We start from the raw sequence: 24,679 nt of genomic DNA on the forward strand, positions 1-24,679 counted from the left end.
TCATAAAAGGAGTTTGGATGTCTTCCCTCTTTTTGAATTTTTTGAAATAGCTTGAGAAAGATAAGAATTAGTTCTTTGAATATTTGGTAAAATTCGCCTGTGAAGCCATCTGGCCCAGGGCTTTTGTTTGTTGGGAGTTTTTTGATAATTGTTTCAATCTCATTTGTTGTAATTGGTCTGTTTAGGTTTTCTGATTCTTCCAGATTGATTTTTGAGTGAATATATGTTCCAAGAAATTTATCCATTTCATTTAGGTTGTCCAATTTTATGGCATATATTTCTTTATAGTATTTACTTACATATATAAAACAGTTGTTACTTCTCCACTCTCATTTCAAATTTTATTTATTTGAGTCCTCTTTTTTTTTGGTCAGTCTGGTTAAAGGTTCATCAATCTTGTTTACCATTTCAAAGAACCAGCTCTTGGTTTCATTGATCCTCTGTATTGTTTCTTTAGCCTCCATGTCATTTATTTCTGCTCTGATCTTCATTATTTCCTTCCTTTACTTGCTGTTCTTTTTTAGTTCTTTTATTTATTTATTTATTATTATTATTATTATTTTGGTATTTTTCTGAAGCTGGAAACGGGGAGAGACAGTCAGACAGACTCCCGCATGCACCCGACTGGGATCCACCCGGCACGCCCACCATGGGGCGACGATCTGCCCACCAGGGGGCAATGCTCTGCCCCTCCGGGGCGTCGCTCTGTCGCACCAGAGCCACTCTAGCGCCTGGGGCAGAGGCCAAGGAGCCATCCCCAGCGCCCAGGCCATCTTTGCTCCAATGGAGCCTTGGCTGCGGGAGGGGAAGAGAGAGACAGAGAGGAAGGAGGGGGGGGGGTGGAGAAGCAGATGGGTGCTTCTCCTGTGTGCCCTGGCCGGGAATCGAACCCGGGACTTCTGCACGCCAGGCCGACGCTCTACCACTGAGCCAACCAGCCAGGGCACTTTTTTAGTTCTTTTAGATGCAGGGTTAAGTTTTTTATTTGAGCTTTTTCTAGCTTCTTAAGGTATGCCTGTAATACTATGAATTTCTCTCTCAGGATTGCTTTTGCTGTGTCCCATAAATTTTGAGTTGTTGTATGTTCATTTTCATGTTTGTTTCAAGGAAATTTTTTATTTCTTCCTTGATCTCATTGTTAACCCATTTGTTATCTAATAACATGCTGTTTAGTCTCCAAATGTTTGCATGTTTTTCAGTTTTTCTATTGTAGTTAATTTCTAATTTCATGCCATTGTGATCAGAGAAGATGTGTGGTATGATTTCAAACTTTTTAAATTTATTGAGACTCGTTTTGTGTCCTCACATGCGGTTTATTCTAAAGAATGTACCATGAGCACTTGAAAAGAATATATATTCTGCTGCTTTAGGGGGAAAGGTTCTGAAAATATCTATTAAATCTAGTTGATCTAGTGTGTTAAGGCTGCTGTTTCTTTGTTAATTTTTTTTTCTTGAGGATCTATACATTGCTGTTAGTGGGATATTAAAATCCCCTGTTATTATAGTATTCCTGTTGATCTTGCCCTTTATGTCCATCAAAGTCTGCTTTATATATTTATGTGCTTCTATATTAGGTGCATAGATATTTATAATGGTTATATCTTCCTGTTGGATTGCTCCCTTTATCAATATGTAGTGACCTTCTTTATCCCTTACTATAGCCTTGTTTTAAAGTCTATTTTGTCAGATACAAGTATTGCTACTCCAGCTTTTTTTTTCCTTTCTGTTTGCGTGAAATACTGTTTTCTATCCCTTCACTCTCAGTCTATGTGTATCTTTTGTTATGAGGTGAGTCTCTTGTAGGCAGCATATGAACAGGTCTTGTTATCTTATTCATTCAGCTACCCTTTGTTTTTTGATTGGAGCATTTAATCCATTTACATTTAAGGTTATTATTTTATTGATATGTAATTGCTTATTGCCATTTTATTCTTTAAATCTACAGCCCTCTTTTTCTAGATTTTTTTTTCCTTTGCTCTGTTTACAGCAGGCCCCTTAACATATCTTGCAGCATTGGTTTAGTTGTAATGAGTTTTTTTAGTTTTTTTGTTTGTTTGTTTGTTTGAGAAGCTTTTTATTTCTTCTTCAATTTGAAACAATAACCACCTTGCTGGATAAAGAAGTTTTGGTTGTAAGCTCTTGTTTTGCACTACTTTGAATATTTCTTGTCATTCCTTTCTGGCTTCTAGTGTTTCTGTTGAAAAGTCGGATGTCATCCTTTTGAGGGTTCCTCTGTAGGTAACTGACTGCTTTTCTTTTACTGCTTTTCTTATTTCTTTATTTCTTAATTTTGGTATTTTAATTGTCATGTGTCTTGGTGTAGGACTCTTTGAGTGTCTTTTTTATACTTCTATCTACTTTTAGAATTATTTCAGTGATTTACTCTTTATTTTTTTAAAGCAGGCATTTATTGAAGCTTTAACAGGTATCAAAGCACTGGCACCTAACTGTACTGACTAGTCATGGCATTCTTCTCCACCACAGACACAGTAATAAAAGAAACAAACAAATATAAATGTGTCAGTTCCATTTAGAAATATCCTTGATTGAGGAAGGGTTGTTTTTTTTGGGAGGGGAGCATTTTTTTTGTATTTTTTGTATTTTTCTGAAGTGAGAAGTGGGGAGGCAGAGAGACAGACTCCTCCATGTGCCGGACCAGGATCCACCTGGCATGCCCACTAGAGAGTGATGCTCTGCCCATTTGGGGCATTGCTCCATTGCAACCAGAGCTATTCTGATGTCTAAGGCGGTGGCCATGGAGCCATCCTCAGTGCCCAGGGCCAACTGCTCCAATGGACCCTTGGCTGTGGGAGAGAGAGAAAAAGGAGAGAGAGGGAAGGGTGGAGAAGCAGATGGGCGCTTCTCCTGTGTGCCCTGGTCAGAAATTGAACCCGAGACTTCCACATGTCAGGCTAATGCTGTACCACTGAGCCAACCGGCCAGGGACTGGGAAGGAAAAATTTTTAATTGGATTATTTAACTTTTTGTTATGGAGTTGTAGTTTTTATGTATTGGTACAAATCCTTTTTCATATACATAATTTACAAAATTTTTCTTCCCTTCTGTGGGTTGTTTTCTCTATAGTGTCCTTTGAAGCAGAAAACTTTCAAATGCTGTTGGTATTCAGTATATCTGTTTTTCTTTTGTTTCTTGGTACAAGAAAAATATACCTAAAAATATAGAATGTACATTGTGAAATGTTTAATAATGATGCTTTTGTCAATGAATATATTATTTTTAATGATGGTAAAATATACAGTGTTAATTTGTGAGGGCTCCCATAACAAAGTACCACAGACTGTGTAGCTTAACCCTTTGAGTAGTATGAATGTTCATGTATGTCCTTGTGCCTCCTGACCATCCAGAGTACAATTTTTTTTTAAATGTGTAAGGCAACATTTAAAAAAGGTAAATGTGTGTTCTTCTTGTTTCCATAAATTGGTTATCAAGCAAATATGATTTTAAGTTAATAAAACTGGAACTGGAACTAATTTCATTTTTTGAAAAAAACTCACTCCTGGGGGTCAGCGAGCATGAAAAAACTCACTACTCAAAGGATTAAGCAACAGAAATTTATTTCCTTATAATTTTGGAGGCAAGAACTCCAAGATCAAGTTGTTGGCAGGACTGGTTTCTTCTAAGGTCTCTCTCCTTTATTTATAGAGGGCCACGTCTTCTATAGTGTCTTCACGTAGTCTTTACCCTGTCTCTTGTACTCGTCTCCTCTTTCATAAGGACACTATTGTATTGGGATAGGGACAAACCCTAATGACCTTATTTTAAAGATTTCCTCTTTAAAGACCCTTTTCTTCAACTATAGTCACATTCTGAGATGGTCAGGGTTAGGGCTTCAACATACAAATTTGAGGAGAACACAATTAAGCTTATAACATATACCTAACATAAAATTTACCATTCTAACCATTTTTAAGTGTACTCTTTAGTGGCGTTATGTACATTAACATTTTCAGAGGGTACATCCATCTCCGGAACTTTTTTTTATGTTTTAGGTTGAAACTCTAACTATTAAACAATAACTGTCTATTTTCCTCTACTTTGCCCCTGGCAACCCCTGCTCTGCTTTCTGTTTCTATAAAACATTGTCTTGAGACACATTTTTTTTCATCATTAGTAAGACTTTTTAAAATTCCCCCAAATTAATTATTTTTATGCTAATTCTGCCAGTTATACACAGACTTACTAGCTAAGAGTTTCTTTTAAGTTCTAAAATCATATATAAAATTTTGTCCTTATTTTCTTAATTCATTTTTGATTATAGTTTACATTCAATATTATTGTTTTAATTTCAGGTGTATAGCCAAGTGTTCGTTGGGAGAGATTCTAGATTTCTTATTTTCAGATTCCTTAACTATAGCCCAAGAGACTTGGACTAGACTTGTTCGATTATTTTTAAATATAATTCAAGGCTCTAATTTTTAAAATGTAATTTAAAGTTAGTTGATATAATTTACAAAAAAAAAATAAAAGGAACTTTATGTCTAAGTCTTATTGTTTTCAAATATGATGTTTTGAAAAGGATCAATAAATATTAAAAAATAGCTTTTAAATTCACTTCATTTGGGGAGATTTTATTTTTGCTCCTAGTAGGCACTTTACTGTTTTATACTGTATTAGTTATGTATTGTGTCAACTCTGCATCTTATTGTAAATGTCGATGTTAAAGAAAATATTTTCATATAAAATAACCTCTCTGAGAGTTATTGTTGTCTTTGTTTTATTCATATATTCGTTCAGCAAACTTTTATTAAATCTCTATTATATTGTAAACACTGATATACAAGAAAGAATAGGACATGGTTTTTGTCTTTAAGGAGGTTAAAAATGTACCAAGATAGGTCTAAATAAATTATTATATTTAAAATAAGAGTAAATAAAGAAGGAATTGGTGGTTGGTCCCAATGAGAAACAGATAGAGAAAATCAGAGTTGTGGACTGCAAGGCCCATTGATGAGTGGGGCCAGAAGTAGTGGATGTGGTTGAGACAACAGACTGAACTATGGAGAAGGAGTTGCTAGTGATGAGGCTTGAAGACGGTTGGAGCACAGGTGTTGAAGACCTTTACTATGATGAAAAGCACACCCTGTGAACCGAGAATTCGTAGACATTTTTAAGTCTTAGAGTGAAAGACAGGACCTGGGAATACTAGGTGATATTAGCTAAGCTTATTACATAGTATTTAAATGCAATCTAAATGCATTTATAGTTATATTTTTATTCCTATTTTAAAATTATCATTGGTGTTTTTTTGTAAATTATTGATAAATACTGATTATTTCAAAAACAATAAATACATATTTTAATATATTTTATATTTGGCATATTTAAATACTTACCATATTTAAAATTAATATTAACCTTTGCTTCTGTATTTTTTCATTCCTTTTCTTGCCAGCAGTAAGGAAGACAAGATGGATAAGGAATTAATGGAACCCCTGAAATATGCTGAACAACTTCCTGTAGCTCAAATAATACACCAGGTTTGCATTCCAGTTTATTCTTTTGAAAGAAACAAGATTTTTAATCTGTGAAAAGTAATTGCTTTTGTTAGGTTTTCCAGAGTCAATGTGCTATAGCTGAAAAGCATTCCAGGCCATCTGACCCTGTGTAGTCTCCACCCATCACGGTGGGAAGTCTCATTCAAAGCACAATATTAAAAGGCTACTTGCTGTATAACAGTAGAATTCTTAAATTGAATACAGGGTATAAGCAGAATTCTCTTTTGTGTATTACTTAACAAGATTTAATTTAGGAAAACTTTTCATTTAAACCATTATATAAAGTAGTATTTGTTACTGACAAGGAAAAAGAGCTGAAAAAATATGATTTGGTGTAATTTTTTGACTAGCTAAACTGAGGAAACAGTATTTCCCTACTTCAGCTACCCCACCCATTTTCAGCTCTTATGAACTGTGATTTTAAGTGTCATGTGGAGAACTTTTTCATTTTCAATTATAATGACTCTGTCTTCCTTTCTACATAACTGTAATTTTAGAGAAGTCAGTGTGGTAAGAATTTGACTTATGTTTTGTGCTGTGATTTTTAAAGCAATATAAAGTCTGTGCTACTGGGCTAGAAGCTAACAATTTTAAGTGGTCTATTAACAAGAGTTATGGCTTTTAAACATTTCAGAATTTTCCGAATCTATAGATTATAGGAAATATCAAAAGTCCTTGGTGTTAAGAATTTCTCACAGTTTTAATAACAGTTATTATTATGAGTCTTTCTATATGTCTTTATTAATGACAAGATTTTTATTTAGCTGATAGGGATTGATTAGTAGACGTGCTAGTTTGAACTTATTAAAAGGAAACAAGCTTTTATTTTAAAATGCTGGCTATATGGATCTATTTATTGACATTAAAATTTAATATTAAATTCTATAAGAAATTACAAAAACCAGTCAGAAATTAGCCCCTTTGGGGAGCCTATCTGTGCTGGGTGATCAGGTCCTGTTTATATGTCAGGAATTCCCTAATGTTGTCAGAGCCTAACTGACCTAATAGCCTGCAAATGTCACATTTAAAATTCTGTCTTTATGCCTGATTCTCAGCATAAATGAATTAAACAGCAGAGCAGGCAGCAAGTCAATATGTTCTGAACAGTAAGAGTGAGCGAAGAAACAGTTTGTGGTTTGTTCAGAATAGGTAAGTAGATTTTGCCCAGAACAGTTTCACCTAGGATAAAATCTGAAACAGGAAACAAGAATTAACCTTTAAGATGGTTTGACCAGATGAAATATCAGTCATATTTTTATAGTGAGAGTGATCCAATAAACCATGGTATAATGTTTATTTTACTGATTTTAGAGAGAGGAAGGGTGAGAGAGACAGGAACATCAGTCTGTACTATATGTCCTCTGACTGGGATTCAAACGGCAACCTCTGTCCTTCAGGATGATGCTCTAACCGACTGAGCTCTCTGGCCAGGGCTAAGACCTAAATTTATAGAATTGTGATTTTTAAGAAATTTGGGTGATACTGATTCACTTATTTTTACTTTTATTGAATAAAATTGACTGTTCTTAAGGGGTAATCAGGAAAGGTCATTGTTAAGCCAGGTTCTTATCTAGTTGTCTTCTTACTTCCCTTTAGTGACAGTACTACAACTTTGGGACTGTTACCATTTTCTGTTCAAGTGGTATTTAAGACTTATGAGTAATGTTGCTAGAAATTCACTTATAAGTGGATTATTTGAAAGCAGTATTGCCCCTAAACTCATATGATAATTAGGTTCAGCCTGTCCCATAAGAGCTTTTTTATTTGTAATATACCTAAATTATAGTATTATAGTATATATCTAACTTCTGCCATAAACTATTTTTATACTATAAGTAACTTTTTCCTTTAATAGTAACACATGTTTTATCTATGCCTGTTTTGGAGCATGTATCATTTCTATTTGAAATAATGCTATTTATTCACTTCTTAAATCTCCTGTTTATCTTTTTGGACACTCTAGATTTCTTGATATCCATTCAGCATCGTGTCTTGTACCATGTATACATATATCTGAATGGATGGATATGTATTTTTAATGGTACAGTAAGAGTCAGGATCACCTCTTTGCCCTACTACCCAGTTGTCAAAAGCCAGGGCTTTTCACTTGTAGCTGTTTAGAAGCTGTAAGCAAGGCGGAGCAGGGCCAGGGGTTCTAACACTGGGAGCAACTTGAGCAATAGAAGAGAGAGGAATGGGTCTCAGTCAGTTGAGTAATTAATTTCTTGTGTATGTTACTAAGCTGAATTTTATTATCAGGAATTAGACAAGATTCTTTGTATTGCTATTTTATACGGTCAGATTATTTACCATTTTTTACGGGTCTTAACAAATATGATGAGATACTCAGATATAAGATAGGTAAAACTGATTTCCTATATTTGCAATAAGCACACAGAACAGAAATAGGAAAATTTTTCATTCACAAAAATGAAAAGAACTATAAAGCCTGACCAGGCGGTAGCAGATGCAGAAGACTCACGTTTGAAACCCTAAGGTTGCCAGATTGAGCACAGGCTCACTAGCTTGAGTGCAGGGTTGCTGGCTTGAGCATGGGATCATAGATATGAACCCATGGTCGCTGGCTTGAAGCCCAGAGTCACTGGCTTGAATCCAAGGTCGCTGGATTGAGCAAGGGGTCACTGGCTCAGCTGGAGTCCCCTCCACCCCTGTCAAGGCACATAAGAGAAAGTAATCAATGAACAGCTAAGGTGCCACAATGAAGAATTGATGCTTCTCATCTATCTCCCTCCCTGTCTGTCTGTCTGTATCTCTCTTGCCCTCCCCCAAAAGTAAAGAATTATGAAATACTTAAAGGTAAATTTGACAAGTAAACCATAAGACCTATATAATAATTGTGGAAACATATCATGGTTCATAAACAGATACACCAAATTATTTGATTGTGTGGGGAACTTAATATCATAAAAATAATTTTTTTTTCAAATTGGCAATTCTATTTAGAATAGAAACAAGATTTTTTTTTCTTTTTTAATTTAGAAATTAAGCTTAAGTGACATTGATCAATAAGAATACATAGGTTTTGCCCTGGCCGGTTGGCTCAGTGGTAGAGCGTCGGCCTGGAGTGTAGAAGTCCCGGGTTCGATTCCCGGCCAGGGCACACAGGAGAAGCGCCCATCTGCTTCTCCACCCCTCCCCCTCTCCTTCCTCTCTGTCTCTCTCTTCCCCTCCCGCAGCCGAGGCTCCATTGGAGCAAAGATGGCCGGGGCACTGGGGATGGCTCCTTGGCCTCTGCCCCAGGCGCTAGAGTGGCTCTGGTCGCAGCAGAGCAATGCCCCGGAGGGGCAGAGCGTCGCCCCCTGGTGGGCAGAGCATCGCCCCCTGGTGGGCGTGCTGGGTGGATCCCGATTGGGCGCATGCGGGAGTCTGTCTGACTGTCCCGGTTTCTAGCTTCAGAAAAATACAAAAAAAAAAAAAAAAAAAGAATACATAGGTTTTAGGTAAACATCTCTATAGCATTTAAAGTTTTATTATTGTTAGGGGAAAAAATGACCACATAGTTCATGTGAAGACAAATATTTAGTAATAGCCAAATAAAGTATATAAAAGAGAGCTGTCTGTGCCTTACCAGATATCAGAACATGGACACTGTAACAGAATACTGTGGAATAGTGGACTTCAAATTTATTCATTATAATTCACAATAAATACATCTTACATACATAATGATCCTTGGTGTATATATTTGTGTGTATTAAAATAAAAATAAAAGTTTCATTATGTTTATCCTCCTTACATATAATGCACACTGATATTTTCTTTTTTTGAATTTTCTATTTTTAAAAATGCCAAATGGAGCCTACTAAATAGATTTCAAAAAACAACAAATAGTCCACACCTGTGGCTGGTAAGACACTGGTATAGAGAATCCAGAGGGGAAAAAAAATCATTATATTTGATCATTGAAAATATGATTAAGGTGATATTTCAGTAGGAAAAGGGTTAAACTTTTACTTCATATTATATATGAAGTAAATTTTGAAAGTAAAATAAATAACAATTTTAAAAGAAAATTTAGTCAACTGAATTTATAATCTGGAAGTAGAGAACTTAATGAACACAAAAACAAAGTATGTTTAGCATCCATTCATGAGTATCTAGACTATGCTATGAATATATATATAAATAAAACACTAATACATAAAAAGCTTAGTACAGTGTTACTTATATCAGCCTATATGTGGCCATAATAAATTGGAAACAGTGTGAATGCCCTTCAGCATAGTTGGTATAGTGAGTATGATGTTCAGAAGCCACAATCCAGTAGAGCAAATGTATTTTTCTATATTTTCGTATCAACCAACCTCTTTCTCTTTCTCCTGTTCTTGCCTAATTGTAGAAAATATAATCAAGTCACTCACACCCAGGATTTTCTTTCTCTTCCATTCCTTCTTGGGATCATGGAATCACAGTTTAGGTAGTAGGGGTAGGTAGTTGATGTAGCTTCGTGGCCTTGAGATAAAGGTGTTTCTCTACTCAGATGTACATTATAGTGTATAGTTTGGGATTAGCATTTTTCTTCTGGTAATCACTGTGGTAACTGGTATGCAGAGCACATCTGTTAATACTTAACATATCATATCTCCACATGATTGCATAGCTCTAGCACCGTTAGAGGAAGAGAAAGGAGTAAGAAATGGGAAAGACCTGCTCCTTATTTGTTGTCATTTTTTTCTCTATTTTCTCCCTTTTCTGATGTTCTTTTCTCTCTTGCTCTATTCCTTCATATTTTTTTCTTTCATCCCTGTGAGTTAATGTTATATGAATTCTTCCCAACTGTTGGTGAACTTTGTTAGTATTTTCATTGGACAGTGAATTAAATGCAGTATCCTCTACACACTAAGTACGTATGATGATCACTGATTGTTGAACTTAGGGGTCTTTGACATGCTAAGAAGCAAAGAGAGTTATGAGATCTCTAAAGGTTGACAGAGGTTACATAGATTGACAAACCTATTTATGATACTTAGGCTCCTTCATAGCTAATGGTGGTAGTATTAAACATTTCTGAGTACATACGCACATTGTAGGATTAATTATATTAACAATTTAGGAAACCTAGTGGGCCTTCAATAAAATAAAGTAAAAATCATGGGAAAGAATAATTTGCAATTACTGATGTAAGGGGCATTCTTAATTATATAAGTACAACTAATCCTTTTAAAGATTTATGAAGTTTTTAAGACTTAGGATATTATGAAGGAATAGAAAAATACATACAAAGTAAGTAGTTTGGTTAATTTAGCATGCTTATATTGATAATTTCTCTTTAAAGGTCATTATTTTTTTCCTTTAATCTGTTTACTAGGAAGGCAAGTACAGAACTAACTTACTGAGACAGGTATGGAGAGAAGTTGGTAATTTTTCCTTACAAATAATTTTACATTTATGTAACAGATATTAATTTTAAAATTAAACCACTTTTAAAAAATAGCCTAAATTTAGGCTAAAGATTTGCAATATGAAGTAAACTATGGTATGAAACTTGGTATTTTTTATTCTTTTTATAAAGAACTGCATGTGCGTGGGTCTAATAATTTTGTTTAAGACTTGGATTCATTTCACTTTAATTTCTAAACACAAGTTAATTAGCACCATGTTGGGTTTCTTGAATTATAAAATAATAACAACTAGGGAATTAAAAAAATCAGACACAAAAGTCTTTTAAAAAGAGAAATTTATATGTAGTTAAGATTATATAAGGTCTACCGGAAAGTTCTGTCCGTTTCTATCACAAGTTTCGATACGTAAGCACGTTTATTTGGCGCATGTGTGCCTCTCTATTTTTATCACTTAATGTATACAAACTAACGTAGCAAATTAACTAAAACAAAGTTGATTCACGTTAGTCTTATGTGTGAAGCCATAGTGTACCCATGGCTACTGATAAAGTTCAATTATGCCACTGTAATTTTTACGAATTTCAACAAGGAAGAAATGCTACAGAAGCATGTCTGTCGCATCCACCATATTCCCTGGACTTAGCACCCTCCGACTATCACTTGTTTTTGTCCTTACAAAAGTTTTTGAAGGGCAAAAAATTCAAAAATGAAGAAGATATCAAACAAGCACTGGTTCAATTTTTCGCATCAAAAGATAAAACATTTTTCAAAAATGGGATATACAAATTGCCCTCACGCTGGCAAGAAATCATTAATAATAATGGCAATTATATTATTTAATAAAGTTTATTGACGGTAAGAAAAATTTGTATTTTGTTTTATTCCAAAAATGGACAGAACTTTCCGGCAGACCTTACATATTAGCAGTCTCAAGTGCAGATATGTTTTAAACTTCCTTTGAAGTAAAATATTTTAGAAATGTATTGAAATGGAAAGGTCAGTAATTAATGAATATGTATAATTTAGCTATTATTAACATAACACTTATATTTAGTCTCATCTAGTTAGTCATTTTACTTTTTTAAATTTTGCATCAAGAATCAATTTTAGTTACCTCTAGCAGATATTAACATATTTTGGCCTGTACTGTTTAAATATACAAATGTAGGTAAGTCTTAAGTGCAGAATAGATTTGAGCAGAATAGATCAGCAAGCTAGCCTAGAAACTCCAGTATGCATATACTATAGATTATATCAATGATAAAGTTCACATCACATATCAGTAGGAAATTAAAGGATTATTCAATAAGTAATGTTTAAACAATTGATTAAGTATTTGGGGGGTAAAAGATTAGATTCTTGCTTTATAACACATAGAAAATGTAAATCCTAAATGGATTATAGATCAATTATAGATCTCCAAAAAATGGAAAAATACCAAAACAATTAGAAAATCATACTGGTAAATATTTGTGTGTAAGCAATGGGATACTATGCGGCTGTGAAAACGAAGGAAATCTTACCTTTTGCAATGGCATGGATGGACCTAGAGATTCTTATGCTAAGTAAAACAAGCCAGGCAGAGATTGAAAAATAATCAGGTCTCACTTATATGTGGAATCTAATGAACGTGGTGAACTGAGGAACGAAGCAGGGGTCACCAAACTTTTTACACAAGGGGCCAGTTCACTGACCCTCAGACCGTTGGAGGGCCGCCACATACAGTGCTCCTCTCACTGACCACCAATGAAAGAGGTGCCCCTTCCGGAAGTGCGGTGGGGGGCTGGATAAATGGCCTCAGGGGGCCGCATGCGGCCCGCGGGCTGTAGTTTGGGGACGCCTGACAGAGGTGGGATCACAGGGAGCAGAGGGACAGCTGTCAGAGGAAAGGGGAATAAGGGGGTAGAATCAGAGAAGGTGAAGGGATTAGTGAAATTGTATATACATAACACATAGCTACAGATAACAGGACAGAAAATCCCAGAGGGAAGGTAGGAGGGAGTTAAGGGGAGGGGGATTAATGGGGTGTAATAGGGGTCATTTGGTTGGGGGGATGAGGGAGCTATATTGAGTGGGACACTTGAATCAATGTTAACACAATAAATTAAAAATAATTAAAAAAAAAAAGAAAATATGAATACTGAGCCTAAAAAAAATTATTTGTGTGTAAGGACTTTCTAAGCATGAAAATAATAGGAGAAACTACAATAGAAAATTGATATATTTGACTTTATAAAAAATGTAAAACTTCTTTGTATCAAAATGAAAAGGCAGGCATCGAAGTGGAATAATGTTTTTCTCATAGAATGAACATGTTTATATATAAAGAGCTTTCACAAAATGATAAGGAAAAAACCTAACTCTCCAATGGAAAAGAGAAAAGAAGTTAGACATGTCTTAAAGGTTAAAATAAATGTGGCTGATAAACTGATGAAAATATGTTAATATTCACTAATCTAAGAATTGTCATTTAAACCATAGAGTACCATTTGAAAATTTTTTTTACATTAGCAAAGATATGAAAAGCAATAATACTCAGTAACAACTTAGCACACACACTTCTGGAGAGGATTGTAAATTATGCATATTGAGGATAGTATGCTAATTTGTACCCAAATGTGAAAACATGTTAATGAACTATTTAACCTGGCAGATGGAACACACGTTTATTTTCCTTCCTAAAAAAACCCCACTAAAATGACAGTAATATATATCTACTCAAAAAAAAATGGAACTGCCTTTTGACTCAGCTGACCCAGTGATCCCACTCCTGGGAATATATCCAAAGAAACCCAAAACACTAATTTGAAAGAATATATTCATCCCTATGTTCACTGCAGCATTATTTACAATAGCCAAGATCTAGAAACAGCCCAAGTGTTCCATCAGTGGATGAGTGGATAAAAAAGCTGTGGTACATTTATGCAATGGAATACCACTTGGCTTTAAAAAAAAAAAAAAAAAATCTCACCTTTTGTGGCAGCATGGATGGACCTGGAGAGTATTATGCTACGTGAAATAAGCCAGGCAGAGAAAGATAAACACCATATGATCTCACTTATATGTGAATCTAATGAACAAGATAATTTAACAAACAAAATAGAAACAGAAGCATAGATACATAGAATAGACAATAGCTGTTGGGGGGAAGGTGTTGGGGGTTGGATGAAAGAAGGTGAAGGTATTAACAATGACAGTAACAATAATATATATATATATGAGATATAAACAACAGTGTGTTGCTAGCTAGAGGGAAAGGGAGGTGGGGTAATAGAGGTGGGCAAAGGGGAGGGATATGGGGAAGGAAAGAGATTTGACTTGGGGTGATAGGTACATGATGCAGTGTGCAGATGATGTTTTACTGAGTTGTACACTTGAAGCCAGTATAGTTTTATGAACCAATGTGACCCAATAAATTTAATTAATATATATATATATATAAACCCCGGAAGACAAAGAAAATGGAAGAGAGAATAGCAGATGAGGCATCAAAAGTTAGAAGAAGAAAAGTTGTTGAACAAATGGTAACCAACTTAGCAGAGTGGAAGAGTTGAACCCTAACTTACATCATGAAGGAGACCTGTATGAACAAAACAATTTTTATTGAAGAATCCTGGAAAAGTGGGCACCAGGCATCTTAAAGATTGTGTGCAGACGGGTCCCAGTGTCGCCCCCCTCATCAGATCTTAGAACACTGGCATCCTAACTTATATACTATCAGACAGAGAATTGGAGAATTCCTCCCTGAAAATGCTAGCCTAATAGAAAAATATGTAAATTACATTTTGATATTTGCATGACCACAGTTTAATAGCCGAGTCTCAATCTGTTCACCCCACTGAGAAGCCCACTAGCTGGTAAGTGTTGTAATAATGTATAAAAATCTTTGATCAGTGTTTTATTTCATATTCTTTTTAAGTGAAAAGAGAGGAGATAGACACTCTTGCATGCACCCTAACTGGGTCCACCTGGCAATTCCTTCTGGGGCCAATGCTCTGCCCATCTGGAGCCATGCTTCCACCAAGTTATTTTTAGCACCTGAGGCAGAGGCTCCATGGAACTATCCTCAGCACCTGGTGCCAATACACTGCAATCAATTGAGCTATGGCTGTGGGAGGGGAAGAGAGAGAATGAGAAAGAAGAAGGGAGGGGAGAGGAGGAGAAGCCGATGGTCACTTCTCCTGTGTGCCCTGACCAGGAATTGAACCCAGGACTTCCATACGTCCAGTTGACATTCTACCACTGAGCCAATGAGCCAGGGTCTGTTTATTTCTTCTTAACTTTGAAGATACAGCCAAGGATTATCAGACTTTTAGGGAATGTCTTCATTATGAAAGGCAAATTCACAATAAGCAAATGGAAATTTGCAAATTAGCAAATATGGATAATGCTGTGAACAAAAGGAAACGTCATTGTCATCATCATCACAACTACCATCACAGGCACCATCACCACATCAGAAGGAAATGAGGAAATATTTTATTTATGAAACAAGATACTATACAAAAAAGGAATATTCAGAAAACAAGGAAGCATTCTTGGAAATTAAAGCTATGAAAGTAATAAAAATTTCAGTAAAAACTTTTGAGGGCAAAATTGAGGAAATCTCTCAAAAGGTGGGACAAAAAGACAAAGAGAAGGAAAATTGGAGGAATACTTGTTGCTGCTGTGTCTTCTTAATTTTAGAGTCCCGTCTTGTGAGCAGAGGCACTGACAGGTTTCTGTTCTGGGTTATCTAGTCCAAAGTGTTTATACTGAACACTTGGGAGCTAGAAATAGTGACTTCATCAGGAGCAAAGGGCAGATTTGCTTGCCATCAGTGTAATAAAGATAACATCTCCCTCCAGAGCAAAGATAAGACAGACTTTTTGCAGCCTCTTTATTTATTTATTTTTTTATTCAGTGAGAGGAGGAGAGGCAGAGAGACAGACTCTCACGTGCACCCAGACCGGGATCCACCTGGCAAGCCCACTAACGGGCAGTGCTCTGCCCATCTGGGGTGTTGCTCTGTTGTTCAGTAACTGAGCTCTTCTTAGTGCCTGAGGCAGGGGCTATGGAGCCATCCACAGTGCCTGGGGCCAACTTGCTCCAATTGAACCGTGGCTACAGGAGAGGAAGAGAGAAAGAACGAGAGAAACGAGAGGGGGAGGGGTAGAGAAGCAGGGGGTGCTTCTCCTGTGTGCCCTCACTGGGAATTGAACCCAGGACGTGCACCTGCCAGGCTAATGCTCTACCACTGAGTGCAGCCTCTTATAAAAGATTTGGATTTCCTAATCTGGGGATTCCTTGTCTGTTACATAAATCTACTGTATGCATAGCATCTACCTAGGCCTGCTACTGCATTGTTCCCATGGTACTTGGTGGACAAGGAGAACTGGCACAAACATCAGGCTCAGGTTGCAATGAGTAATGCAGTTCTCTGTGTCTGACCAAGGCGTCTTGTGTCATTGCCAGTATCTGTAAAACTATTCTAGGCCAATTTGTTACCTTAGAAGCAGGGCAACGTTTCAGACCCTTCACTCTTTTAGACAATAGATGACATCCAACATGTGTGTAATAAAAGTACTGGAAAAAGAAGATGGAAAAAATAGAGGGAGGATATATTAAATAATACAATAAAAAATTTCCAGAACTCACTGGTTTATTAAATGCTCAATACTTTGAAACAAATAGACCTTATACCAAGGGACATCATTTTGAAATTTTAGAATAATGAAAAATACAAAGTCCCTAATGAAAAACGTTCCAGAATGAAAAAAAGCCACAATCAAAAGAACTAGAATCCTACTATGAGCTACAATAATTAAAACAGTATAATACTGGCAGAAAGACAGACATACAGACCAATGGAACAGAATTGAGAGCCCAGAAATAAATCCACATACCGTATTTTTCACTCCATAAAATGCACCTTTTCCCCCCAAAAAGTGGAGGGGAAAATGCCCGTGTGTCTTATGGAGTGAATGTTCATTTATTTTAGCTGCTGCAGGGGGCTGCACTGATAAATATATGTAGAATGAGCACCAGCGGGAACGTAATTATACCCACCATAGCGGCGTGCGGAACTCCATCATCAGCTGAGTGATCTGGTTCCAGTTTCCACAGTTGCATGCAGCGCAGGAGGGGATGCCAGCGATGTTGTGTGGGCACATTTATCTGGCATCGTCGAGAGCAGATGTGAGAGGTGTGCTGTAGCAGTGGAGGGCTGCACTGCAGCTGCTGGAGCTCTGTGTGAAGTGCTGAGGTCACTTGCTGCCCTCTTAGTGCTTGGCCAGTTTAGAACACATATTAGCGAAATCACACAAAAAAACTTTAAAGAAGTGAAGGCTCATCTAGCTGTAATTCCTGGAGGTCTTACCAGACAGTTGCAACCTCTTGACGTTTCCATCAACAAATCGTTTAAAGTCTTTATGCGAGAAGAGTGGAACAAATGGATGGCTGCTGGTAATCATGATCAGACACCAACTGGACGAATGAAGAGACCCACTATCACTCAGGTTTGTGAATGGGTGAAAACGTCATGGCAGTCAGTGAAGAATGAAACTGTGGTACAGTCATTCAAAAAATGTGGCATTAGCAATGCCTCAGATGGCACTGAAGATGGTATCATATATGAAAATAGCCAAGAAAGTGATACCAGTGATTGTGAGCAACTGAGTTCCTGTGGTTCCCGGACAACTAGAAGAGTATTTGAACATTACAGTCTCTTCTCATTTGTTAATAACAGTGCTAATGGTTGTTAATACTGCTGTTGAGTTTATATTGTTGAAATATTATTGTGGTATATTTTATTAAATATTTTAACACAACCATTTGGGTCAGAATATTTTTTTTTCTTATTTTCCTCCTTAAAACCCTAGGTGTGTTTTATGGTCAGGTGCGTCTTATGGAGCAAAAGATATGGTAGGTGTGGGTAACTAATATTTGACAAAGGAGGCTTTAAAAACATACACTGGAGAAAAGAAAGCCTCTTCAATAAATCTTGCTGGAAAAATTAGAAAGCCACATGCAAAAGAATGAAACTTGACTGGTGTTTGACACCATAAACAAAAATGGACTCAGGCTGGATCAAAGATCTGAAACAAATACATAGAATAAAATATAGGTATAAACTTATGGAGAGAGGACTTTATGAATTTGAACCCAAAGGCAATGGGAGTAAAGGCAAAAATAAATGAATGAGACTATATCAAACTATAAATAGCTTCTGCGCAGTAAAAGAAACCATTAACAAAACGAAAAGACAACCAACATTATGGGAGAAGATACTTGCAAACAGTACCTCCAATAAGGGGCCAATATCCAATATATAACATATAAAGAACTTACACAACTTAACAACAACTACAAAAATCAAGTATAAAAATGAGTAGAGGGGCCCTAACCGGTTGGCTCAGTGGTAGAGCATCAGCCTGGTGTGCAGGAGTCTCAGGTTCGATTCCTGGTCAGGGCACACAGGAGAAGCGCCCATCTGCTTCTCCACCCTTTCCCCTCTCTTTCCTCTCTATCTCTCTCTTCCCCTCCTGCTGCCAAGGTTCCACTGGAGCAAAGTTGGCCCGGGGCACTGAGGAACGCTCTATGGCCTCTGCCTCAGGCGCTCGAATGGCTCCAGCCACAATGGAGCAACGCCCCAGATGGACATAGCATCACCCCCTGGTGGGCATGCTGGGGGAGGGGATCCCAGTCGGGCGCATGTGGGAGTCTGTCTGCCGCCCCCTGCTTCTCACTTCAGAAAAATAAAATGGGTGGAGGACTTGAACAGACACTTCCAAAGAAGACATAAAAATGGCCAACGGATATATGAAGAGATGCTCAACTTGTCTAGCTCTAAGGGAAATGTAAGTCAAAACCACAATGAGATACCACTTCACATCTGTTAGAATGGTTATTATCAACAAGATAGGAAATGACAGGTGTTGGAGAGGCTGTGGAGAAAAAGGAACCCCCTTGTATTCTGCTGGTGGGAATGTACCTTGGTACAACCACTATGATAACATTAAGGAGGTTCCTCAAAAAATTAAGAATAAAGCTACTATATGACCCAGCAATTTTTCTGGGTGTCTAATGAAAAATTTTAAAATATTTATTTGTAAAGATATATGTACCCCCATTGGTGGGATTCAGCTGGTTTACACTGCCGATACCTAATTTTTTGTTAGTTCGACAAACCAGTTATTAAAACAGCACTTGTAATCAGGGTTCTCTCTAAGGAGGGCACCTGGGCAGCCACCCAATGTGGAAATTGCAAATTTACATTTCTTACTCTTTTTTAACATTCGTCAGCGCAACTGGGTATTCTAAGTGCCTGTAGTAATGTTCATTCCATACATAGGTGAAAAAAATTGAAAGTGAGGGTGCCAATCAAGAAGCAGTGTGGAACTGTGTTAAATAACAGTTTTATTTTTTGTCAAGTATTAGTAATTTTTCTTTTCTTTTTTATTATTAAGTGAGAGGCAGGGAGGCAGAGACAGACTCCGACATGTGTCCCGACTGGGATCCACCCGGCAAGCCCCCTACTAGACATGCTCTGCCTGTCTGGGCCGCTGCTCTTTGCTTGGCAACCGAGCTATTTTAGCATCTGAGGCAAAGCCATGGAGCCACCCTCTGCGCCTGGGGCCAACTTTGCTCAAACCATTGGAGCCATGACTTTGGGAGGGCAAGAAAGAGAGACAGAGATAGGGGTGGGAGGTATGGAGAAGCAGATGGTTGTTTCTCCTGTGTGCCCTGACTGGGAGTTGGACCCAGGACTTCCACACGCCAGGCCAACACTCAACTGCTGCGCCAGTTGGCCAGGGCCTAATATTTTTTCATTAATATTTTAAAACTCTTATCACATAATCTAGTTTTGTATACTTTTATTGTTTTTATTTAAGTACTAAATTCATGAGATAATAACCTACCTTTCGGCATATCGTTTTTTTATACTTAAAATGGTCAATAGGGCAGAGAACCATTGTTAAATTATTTGAATCCCACCACTCTGTACCCCTATATTTATTGCAGCATTATTCATGGTTGTCGAGACATGGATATAACACAGTGTTCTTTAATGGATGGTTAACGAAAGAAAATATGGTAACATATATACAGTGGAATACTAATCAGCCATTAGAAAAGTTGACATACTGCCATTGGCAACAGCATGCATTGATCTTGAGAGTATCATGCTGAGCAGAATGTTTCAGATGGAAAAGGACCACACAATCATCAGTTCAAATGCTATAGAGATGTTTACCAGAAACCTATGTCCTCTTATAGATCAATGTCACTATATTAAATTTAATTTCCTAAATTAAAAAAAATGAGTCATATGATTTCATTCACATGTTAGATATAAAACAGAAATCAACATGAAATGATCAAAACAAACAAAAAAACCTCATCAACACAGACAACAGTATGGTGGTTACCAGAAGGAAGCGAGGGTTCAGTGGAGTTGAAGAAATTAAGGGGGATCAAATACATGGTGATGGAAGGAGACTAAACTTTGGGTGATGAGCCCATAGTGAAATATACAGATTATGTATGATAATATTGTACATTTGAAACTTGCATAATTTTATAACTAATGTCACCCAATAAATTTAGTAAAAATATATAAACAAGAAGAATCAGAATGTTATCACACTTCTCAACAGCAGCACTTAAAACGAGAAAGCACTAGAGTGATGTCTTCAAAATTATGCGAAAAAATAATTTCCAATTTAAGATTTTATTCATTGAGAAATTATCCTTCGAATATCATTATGCAGGAAAGATTGCAGTCTCAATAAATACTTTTCCCATTAATCCTTCTCAAGGAAGTTCTGGAGGTATGATTTATTGAATGAAAGAAACCAAAAAACCTGAAAGTATATTATCTAGGACAGAAGAGATTGATCCATCAAGGTGAGATGCGAGAGAAATCCCCAGATTGATGTTGAAGGGAAGTCTCAAAGTGACAGCTGTGTAGAGGCTTAACGAGTACAGACTATTCAGTAATATCTTAATAAATCTGGATGAAAAAAGTATGTATTATGTGTGCTTTAAACAGCTTCAACTTAGTCAAGTGTTGTATATCAATTACTACTTTGCCTTGACGGAAGTATATTGGCCACATTTTTCCCACTGTTCTTATCCATATTACAGGCTTTCTCTGTATCTCCCTATTTCAATTATAAGACTTCTTGCAAATCCTTTAATATTTTATATGATTAGTAGATTGTAACATCTCTCTCTTTTTTTAATGCACCCTGCACAGTAGACATGATGATGATACAGTGTAACCTTTTATTCTTTCATTCAGACAGACTGCTCAAGAAATTACCATTTGACACCCTGGTCAGATAGCTCGTTTGATGAGTGTCGGCCCAAGCACAAAAGTTGCCAGTTCGATCCCGGTCAGGACACATACAGGCGCAGATCAATGCCCACCCCCTTCCCTTCCTCTCAAAAAAATTTTTTAATTACTATTAGAGCTACCTATCCATTGAAGATTTGCATAGTTTACTGGAGATTGTCCCATCAGTCGCCTAGCTTAGAGCATAGAAGGTTATCACAAGATGAAAATGTAGTTTCATTTATGCTTTGTTATATCTTTTTAATCCTAGAGATATTTTTTCCAGTATAACTGGCCAGTATAGTTCCCTGGTATGTCTATTGTCTTTCTCTGGCGGAACTCTTGGCATTTGAGTGGGGCAGTTCTTTCCCTGTACAAGACTGGTCATTATATTGCAGCATCGTTGACATTCCTGGGCCTTCCACACACTGGTTGCAATTGGCACTCCTCAGTCATTGTGATACCACACAATTCCCTCACCTTTCCCCCTCCCATGGAAGGCAGTACTACCTCACGTTGAGGACCACTTTAGGTAATTTTTTGCAGAATGTGTCCACAGAACCTTCTATTTGTATCACCCAGGCTCTTGATATGATAATTGTGACATTTGGAATTAAGTATGCAGATGTTCCTTGATTTTTAGTGGCATTACATCACAATAAACTCACGGTGTTGAAAAAGCATTTAATACACCTAACCTACCAAATATTGTAGCTTAGCCTCACCTATAATAAACATTAGTTGTCTGCTGCTTATATTAGTCAGCTGCTGCCCAGCATCAAGAGCATATTGTACCACATAGCCTGGGAAGAGATCAAAATTTGAAATATGGTTTCTACTGAATGCTATTACCATTTTCACCCCATCATAAGGTTGAAAAAGTATACATTAAACTATCATAAATCAGTGAGAATCTCTTCTCACTTTTCTAAGTTCTGAGATGTTGTCTTGGACACTAATTGTAGCTGTGCTCGTGGATTTGGATAATTTTTCAGTTCTCCTGTCCCTGTTTATGATAAGTTTATATTGTTTTACAGTAGCTATTTTGGTATTTTAATGGTTTTCTATTATAGTAAGGCCTATGTCATTATAGCTAAAGGTTGAATGAAATGTCTGTCAAGTAGAAAATCTCTGACACCTTTTTAAAAAATATGTCTATGGAATTCTCATTACCTGGAAACTCTTCAAAACGTTGCTGGGTCCTGGCCGGTTGGCTCAGCGGTAGAGCATAGGCCCAGCATGTAGAACTCCTGGGTTCGATTCCCAGTCAGGGCACAGAGAAGTGCCCGTTTGCTTCTCCACCCTTGCCCCTCCTCTCTGTCTCTCTCTTCCCCTCCCGCAGCCAAGGCTCCTCGGAGCAAAGTTGGCCCGGGCGCTGAGGAGGGCTCCATGGCCTCTGCCTCAGGCGCTAGAATGGCTCCGGGAATGGAGTGATGCCCCAGATGGGCAGAGCATCACCCCCTGGTGGGCATGCCGGGTGGGTCCTGGTGGGGCGCATGCAGGAGTCTGACTGCTTCCCAGCTTCTAACTTTGGAAAAATGAAAAAAAAAAAAAGTTGCTGAATCCCTTTGATGAGTTTCCAGATATTGATAATATCACTCCCCTGCTGAGGGACTAAGATTGCTTTAAAAATAAAACTTTCCTTAATCAGAACATCTTTAAAACTGAAGTCTAATGAAAAACACATAGTATTACTTCATTTATTTTCATTCTAATTTTAAGGCAGATAATTAAAATTAAACTACTTGAAGGCCATGTGCTGTTCTTTTCATGTCAACTGGAATATGGTTTTAAATTTATATAAATAAGTCTCAGCTATTATAACTTTTGGCAGTCACTTCCAAAAATGTCACTTTTCAAGAAATAAGTGAAACTGTGACGGTGTTTGCAAATAGTGATCAATATTTCAATATGGATATTTCATCAGCTTTATGTAAGTTTGAAAAATTTTTTCCATCTATAAATTTGTCATCAAACTTTCTGATCTATTAAATTTCTACATTAGATATAAAATGTGGGAGCCTGACTATTCATTAAATATTCTAAAGTAAAAATAGATACTAGTTTAAAGATTTAAAAGGTGAGAATGTGAGATAAGCATGCTCATAAATGCTGATGGGAATGCAAGTTAATACAACCTTTCTTAAAAGTAGTATGTGAGCATGTGTGTATTTATAAATAATAATATTCTATCTTTAGGATTTTATATAGAAGAAGGAATTGGATTAGGACAAAAAGATTTACATTTAAAACTGTTATGTTCATTATAGTATTTCTTAGGTGTTGGGCAAATGAGTTTGTAAAATTTGTATTTTTTGAGTTTGCTCAATTTTAGTGTTAAAAATGGGGCTGAGCAGCGCCAGGTATGTGGTCTGTGAAATTGCAAATTACCTTCCTGCTTGGGGAGGGCCGTTGTCTTCCTAATATTTGCCGGAGGAGAGGTTTTTGCACCAGAAAGTTTTGAAGAAAGAGAAGTAGAAAAGGCAGAGAGAAGCCATGTTTACAGAGTGAGAACAGAGAGAATGAAGGTGTGCAGATGGGGAACAGCTGAGGGGCTTTTGTGAGCTCCGCTGAGACTGGTGAGGCCTTTGATTCTAGGAGGAACCAGAGAAGAGTCTCCTGGTTGTAGAACCAGATAATGTGTCAGTGTTTTGTGAGCCCTGTTTGCTCGTCGGCTGGTGTGGGACTTGAATAAAGGAATGGCCCACTATTTTTTACCTGCACTGTTTCTTTACCGTCGGCCTGAATCCAGTGAGAACCTGCGTGTGAATGGCCGTGACCGCGCGACTACGGTCCATACATTAGGAACAACATAATGTAATGCAGTGTACTAGAATTGAATCTAGGCCTTACCGTTTAACAACTGTCTAGTTTTGGACAAATCTCTTAGTGTTTCTTTTGCAAATCATACGTTGGAAATATGATGATAATAAATAACACTAATAACAACAGGGAAGACAGTGACAGCTTCATCTGGTTAAATGCTGCTGGATATATCTGGTTAGGTCCTTCTCCAGTTTTTCACAGCAGGTGTTCCAAATAGTTTCTACAGTTTTTATGTGTTTACTTCTATCTCTTTAATTCTCAGCATGTGACTGAGCCTCCTCAGTCTGGAGAAAATTGAGGTCATTAGGCAAAAACATTTTTAATATATTTTCAGTGTAGCTTCAATCTTATTTGTATCTTTATGAGTCTTTACCATTTCTGTTCATCTCAAAGGAAGAAGTGTGTGACTTGTATCAGAGATAACCTTGCTTACACAGTCAGGAACCTTGTACCATCACGAATGTCTTCTCTCCTGTCTTTACACTCTCCACTGCTGAATTAGGTGTTTTTAGTGCTTAAAAAAGTTTTCTTCAATCCTGCTGTCCCTTCTAGCTTTACTCTTTCTCCTTTCTCTCATTGATGTTTTAAAAATAAACTAGCTCAGCACCAGAAAAAAAACAACCCAATTAAATGAGCAAAGAACCTAGTAGACATTT

The 24,679-nt window shown here is 37.0% G+C and overlaps 1 protein-coding gene across 1 annotated transcript in view; it reads left to right on the plus strand.

The window, feature by feature from the left end:
• The window catches only part of PIGK (phosphatidylinositol glycan anchor biosynthesis class K), a 127,549-nt gene that overhangs the window by 81,148 nt on the left and 21,722 nt on the right, over nucleotides 1-24,679 (plus strand). Inside the window, exon 10 of the mRNA XM_066268870.1 lies at nucleotides 5,414-5,498. Coding sequence (XP_066124967.1) covers nucleotides 5,414-5,498 — 85 coding nt within the window. The remainder of the gene's footprint in view (nucleotides 1-5,413; nucleotides 5,499-24,679) is intronic.

Source organism: Saccopteryx bilineata, chromosome 3 (assembly GCF_036850765.1).
Source record: "Saccopteryx bilineata isolate mSacBil1 chromosome 3, mSacBil1_pri_phased_curated, whole genome shotgun sequence".
NCBI lineage: Eukaryota > Metazoa > Chordata > Mammalia > Chiroptera > Emballonuridae > Saccopteryx > Saccopteryx bilineata.